The 6,227-nt window shown below is 42.8% G+C and overlaps 1 protein-coding gene across 1 annotated transcript; it reads left to right on the forward strand.

Moving 5' to 3' along the window:
- The first annotated feature begins 603 nt into the window (after positions 1-603).
- On the forward strand, positions 604-2,438 carry LOC139349000 (zinc finger and BTB domain-containing protein 6-like). The gene is made up of 2 exons (XM_070989442.1): positions 604-912; positions 1,335-2,438. The coding sequence occupies exons 1-2, from the start codon at positions 604-606 to the stop codon at positions 2,436-2,438; spliced, it is 1,413 nt and encodes a 470-aa protein (XP_070845543.1).
- Positions 2,439-6,227: the final 3,789 nt, after the last annotated feature.

A 6,227-nucleotide genomic window follows, 5' to 3' on the forward strand; every position in this document is an offset into this window, starting at 1 on the left:
TTTAGGATCCTCAGCAGAAAAGCCAGGGGAAGTCAGGATGATGCTTCGCCGCTGAAAGATGCATCTCACCCGCCTGCATATGTAGCTCATTATCGTTTTCGTTTTTCTGTGAATAATTGTGGTTAAACTGGCAGCCATCAGGCAAACAGAGACTCACTGTTCTCTATAAGTTAATTGTGGTTTTCGAGCAAGAAAAACAGTCTTTCTCACCCACTGGATCCATCATCTTGGGATGAGGCTGCGGTAAAAGGTGCGGCCAGATCATCACATCCATGTGCATTTCTCTCTGTGTGTATTTGACTGACTGTAGTGCTTTTTTGTTGATTTTTGCTTAATTGCACGGCAAAAGCTTGTTATGGTGATAATATAATGTGGGAATTTAGATTTGGCTGTAAATCAGTGGATTTTGGTTGTATGTATTTCATCAGCAGTGTCAAAACATTAAGAAAATTTAAATTAAAAAAATGCACACTGTTCAACTAGAAGTAGCACAAAATGCTGATCCTAGTCAATTTAATTTGATCTATGCAGCTCACAGCTTTTCTGTCTTCACACTTTAACAAACTGTGCAACAAATATAATTTTAAATCCAGACAGACCATCATGTCAAGCTCCTCTGACACACTACAGTTTCGTTTCCCCACCCATGGTGACTCCATCCTCAGTAAAATTAATGCTCTGAGAGAGGAGCAGCGCTTCTGTGATGTCACACTCGTCCTCGGGAGTCCACGAGGTGCCACTGTCCAGCCTCTCCGCTTCCATGGTCACAGAGTGGTGCTTGCGGCGTCCTCAGACTTCCTCCGTGACCAGTTCCTGCTCCACGAAGGCCTGGCTGAGCTAAGTGTGGGTGTAGTTTCCAGCGTGGAGGTCGGAAAGAGACTTCTCCTGTCCTGCTACACCGGGCTCTTAGAGGTGTCATACATTATACATTGCTTCTCTGAACAGTAAAAACAGAGCAGAATATAGAATATAGTCATATCGCCAAATATACCCTAGTTATGAGCTATTTCACAGCTGTTGTATTGTACAGTGAAGATGACATTGCTGTACAACACAGTGTCTGAATGTTAGTGTATAAGAACCACATCAATAGGTAGAGTACAAAACAGAACTAAGGAACAAATGTAGTGTTACAACAACAAAGGAGTGGGTGTTTCGTGATGTGAAAGCTAAAGATAAAGCTGACTGAGATGACTTTACTCAGTGGTTGTATTTCTGTTCTTGCATGTGTGTTTAAATTGTGTAAGTGGAAGTTCGACATGTACTGTTTGCTGGTTATCTTTTTGATGAATTCACTGTTCTCATTGGTTTCCTTTGAATATCTATTACTGAAGGTCCCCCTGAGAGAGCTGGTGAACTACCTGACTGCAGCCAGTGCACTTCAGATGACTCAGGTGGTCGAGAAGTGTGCCAAGGCCGTCTCCCAATACCTCAGTCCCACGCTGGCTTTCCTAAAACTGGAGAGACACTCAGAGGAAATGAAGATTCATCAGCCAGACAGCCTCAGAAATCAAGAGGAAAGGGAAGCAGCCCTGCCCATCACCAGCATCGAGGAAGCAAGCTCAGCGGAGGGGCGAGCGGTTGCGGTTCAGTCCACGTCGAGGGTTGGCCAAGAGGCTGAGTTGGATAATCAAGCCCTGAGGAAGGTCAGTGACGGTAGGAGGGATGTTATAGCAAACATAGATCTATCTGAAGATGGAGCATGTTGTCTCAATTCAGAGGAAGAAGGAAGAGAAATCCATCAAGATCGCCACATTACAAATGCCCGAATATGTAAGCCGCACCCTCCTACAGCTGTCCAAGATAATATATCCTCCCCAGCCAGAGGAAGTTTGAGTCAACACAGAGAATTGGTAGAAAGCTCCCAGAATCAAGATGAACAGGCAGGGGAAAAGCAAAGAGATGGGAAGGAAATGTTTTTACTGGCAGCTCAACTGAAAGAATGTGGAGAGCTGGACTCTAATCTATTTTGCCTATCTGGAGCACATCTGCCAAAGAGCCATTGTTCTGCAGATGAGTTGACAGAAGATACAGAGGGCGTAATGGTCCAAAGGCCTTACCTGTGCAGGAGGTGTGACAGAGTCTTCCAGCACCTGCAGAGCTATGTGGGCCACCTGAAGGAGCACAGGCAGTACTTATGCTTGGTCTGTGGGAGAGGCTTTCAACAGAAGAGTAACTTGACCCACCACATACGTGTCCACAGTGGTGTCAAGCCTTTTCGGTGCCCGCTGTGCCACAAGACTTTTTCCCAGAAGGCCACGCTGAGAGACCATCTCAATCTGCACACAGGGAACAAGCCCCATAAGTGTAACTACTGTGCTGTGCACTTTGCTCACAAGCCAGGTCTCAGGCGCCACCTAAAGGACATTCATGGTAAAAGCACCCTGCAAAACATGCTTGAGGAGGCTGTGAACTTGGAAGGTAATAAAGTTAAGTGACAAAGAAATGCATTATTTTGATTTTCACAAACATTTGAATATAGTCTCAATGTGCAGACGTTCCCACCTTCTGCTACACGAGTGTCTGCCATCGCAATGAGTTAATGCATTTGCACTGTAACAACTGGCTGATAGAGAAGGGGTCCTTCTGCACCCTCTGCAGTGTTTCTTGATCTCCACAGGTACAATACACTGTATTAAGTTCTGAGGCATGCAATGCACAAATTTAATGATGTTATATCATCTGCCATGTATAACAGTGAATGTAGTCTCATATAGGATTGAGTTGTTGTTGTTTCCAGCACCTGCGAGAGCGCTCCAGCCTTTATAGTGTGTACAGCCAACTAAATGTGGGCTTCTATTGCCTCTACAACCAAAGATTAGTCTGCTTTATCAAGATGACAAGCTATAATGTATATGTGAACCACAGGAAAGAAAATGTTGTGCAAATGAAAGTGTAGTGAAAATCAGTGAAAAAGTGAAGATTGATGGAATCGCTGCAACAAATTCTGGAGGAAACTTTGTTTACTCAATAAAATTTATAAAATGCATTTCTATTCTAAAAGGTTATTTCTCGGTTTGACTGCATACTGTAAGATAGATATTGCCTATATTAAACTGAGACTGAGCTTCACAGACAACCCTTGCTTCTCCATTTAACCCGACTGAAATTTTGTGCAGCTCGCTGAGCATCATGTGATAAGTGAGTGGGTTCTCCCTCATGGCTGAGAGGGTTTCCATGCTCTCTCGCACCAGTCTCTCCCTTCACATGTCTCCTTGTCTCCTTCTTTTATCCTTTTGGCCTAGAAATGTAGTTGTCACTCATCTCAGTGAATGGAACAGTAGTTGTTGCTCTCCTCAGGGCATCCAAGGCACCACTGACTTGAAATTTGTGAGTCTATGCTCAAATAATGAACACATGATGGGGTGTGTATTCAGTACAGAATTTAGTGTGAATGTATGCACTTGTGTGTGTGTGACCCAGGAAGACAGAGACTACACAGAAATGCATGATATTTTATACCAAAGCATGTGTGGTGTATCCACCTACCATTAAAATAGATGCCTATATCTTCCTCATTTGTCATTTTGCAGCCATTCTTTATGTGTGATGTTGGCATGTTGAAGAATTTGCACACAATTGCACACATAAACACACACACACACACACACACACACACACACACACACACACACACACACACACACACACACACACACACACACACACACAGTACATGTAGCATGCATTTGGGGCACCTCCATTATGAATGAGAGACTAAGAGGTATAAAATATGAGGAGGATGAAGGGAAGTGGGAAGATGGAGGAGTAGTGCTGGATTCGGAAACAGGAACGAAAAAAGTGATAAAAGCAAATATTGAGAAAACACTTCTTCTTTGTTCTTATGATAATTAAAACCTCTAAGATACTGCATATCTGTATGACTGTACCGAGAAGTTAGTTTACGTGGATGTTGGCGGCTGGTGGCAGGATGAAGATGAAAAAGCAGCACCCGCCCGTCCTTGATACCCACCAATTAAATGTCTTTGAACAAGGCCCTCAACCCCCCCGCTGCTCCAGGAGGAGAGCTGCTCAGTGTCCAACAGATGAGAGGGTGACAGGTGTGAATGTGTGTAACCGTGTGAGTGTAGAGCAGATGACTCTCTGTTGGTTGTCAGAATGTAAAATATCCAAACTGGTGTTTATATCACACACATAAAGTATGCATATATGACATATTGCAAAGACTGCTTACTTTGCTTTGCTGTCAAACAAACTCAAATGCATCACTCACTCAATGCATCACTCACTGAATGCATGTGGTTTAAGGGTGTCATTTAGAAAACACTCCTTTCCAAGGCTGCAAATGAGTTTGAATGAACAAACACTTTGAAGTTACTGCTTGCAGCTGTCAAGTTGCTCGACTGGTTATTTCCACACTGTGTTGATGCAGCATAAAACCTGCAGCCACTGTCACGCACAGACAGGGAAGATGTATCTTTCCGTACAGTCACAGTACCTCATGCATATACAGCAGAACAGCCTAACTATTAGGGCCAAGTTTTCTTGAACACTGTGGCGCTGTGGTATTGTGTTGGTAAGGTGTTAAACATTGCTTTGTGCGTTTACTGCAGCATAATGTAAGAGTGTGCTGACCTTTATCATGGACGCCTCTCTGATAATGCAAAACCTCCACAAAGTGTGTTACATATAAATAACACTCACTCCAGTAAAACACACAGATAGGAAGGTTTCAGTGTCTGTTTAACTTACACTAATGCTACCCAGACTGGTTATGTAACCGAGTTTGAGTTTCTTACAGTGCCAAATGCACCACTCGTTACCACAGAGACAGGTGCCTGTTCAAATTTCACTAACTAAATTAACTTTTTCCAGCCAACAGCCTGCTGCATGGACAAATGGCTCGCTTCAACAGTGCTGTGCAGATGGGATGCAAAAGATGTCCCATCTTATATGTTGTTGAGCAAGAACATTCCTGTGGACTCAGTGTCCCTCTGTCTTGCTGCAGAAATAACACGTTGTGCCATAAAGCACATATCTCGTTAAGATTTACTGGTCATGACGATAAGGCTGTGGATATGACACTTAATTTGCTTTAATTCTGCATACAGGAAGTATATAACATCTTAAAAATGTAACTTAGCACAGAATCACCCTCCAGTATGCATCATAATAGTAGGCCTTAAGTCTTTTACGGACCCTGGGTGGACTAGCGATCACTTTTTGGAAGTTAATGGGGATCTGAACAAAGAATAAAGACTATAGTCGGCCTAAACTGGAATCACATTATGTCCTCATAATGAGTAGACTTGCTTCTGCTGTAGTGAACAACAGTTCAATGAGGAGAAAGTCAGAGTTATTACTACAGTGTGATACAATTTAAAACACTGGAGGTAAGCATACATGGCCAATGAGCCTGTCATTGAGATGCCAGACTAAGTCCATTATAGTGTGCAGGATGAAGCTATCCAGCTAATGGGATTAGCCTCAGTAGGCTATGTTCATCAACATAATTCAGTGTCTTATAGAACTGACCAGCACAGGCTATAAAAAGACTCTCCCAATACAAAATAACATGATTGTAGGCCTGGAGGATTGTTTTACATAAAAAGACAAGAGTATCTGGACGAGACTGACTACAGTCACTACTTAATGCTTTAAAAGCCTAATAATGAGAACTATAATAAAAAAAATCCAAAATAATTCTAAAATGTTTTGTTTTGTCCGCAGCACAAAGATATTTAGTTTACTGCCACAGAGATGTAAAGAAACTGGAAAATATTCACATTTAAGAGCCTGCAATCTGAGAATTTAGACTTTTCTTGATGCATTCTTACATTCTTTATAGATTGTGAAATTAGTTGGTGATTAATTTAATGTTTAACAAGTAATCGATTAATCACTGCAGCTCTTGTAAACACTAAATAATGCAATGCAAAGTGAGCTTGGGCATGTTTTTTTTTTTTTCTTCCGCTCCTCCACTTCTCTAAACGCAAGGCTGCAGAGACACTAGCGTGGCCTGCGTGCGTTTGCATGTGTGTGAACTTCCTCTTGACAGACCCACTTGTCGAAGCGCATCCTCTGCTGCTCTGCCTCTCGGTCTGTTCCTTTAAAAACCAGGCAGCCCACGCCTCGAAAAGCGGCTTGTTCCGGCTTGCCCCTTTACATCTTTTTATCCTTGCTCACAACATTAAAATAGTGCCCCACGCTCCTGCGACTATTCGCGCACGAGCGTTTCTGTTGAGTCGTCGGTGGGTTACCAGAAC

This window comes from Chaetodon trifascialis, chromosome 20 (genome assembly GCF_039877785.1).
Source record: "Chaetodon trifascialis isolate fChaTrf1 chromosome 20, fChaTrf1.hap1, whole genome shotgun sequence".
NCBI lineage: Eukaryota > Metazoa > Chordata > Actinopteri > Chaetodontiformes > Chaetodontidae > Chaetodon > Chaetodon trifascialis.

Coding starts and splice junctions, on each gene's coding strand:
- LOC139349000 (XM_070989442.1), top strand. CDS start 604: ATGTCAAGCTCCTCTGACACACTACAGTTTCGTTTCCCCACCCATGGT. Junction 913..1,334: donor GCTACACCGGGCTCTTAGAG/GTGTCATACATT, acceptor CTATTACTGAAG/GTCCCCCTGAGAGAGCTGGT.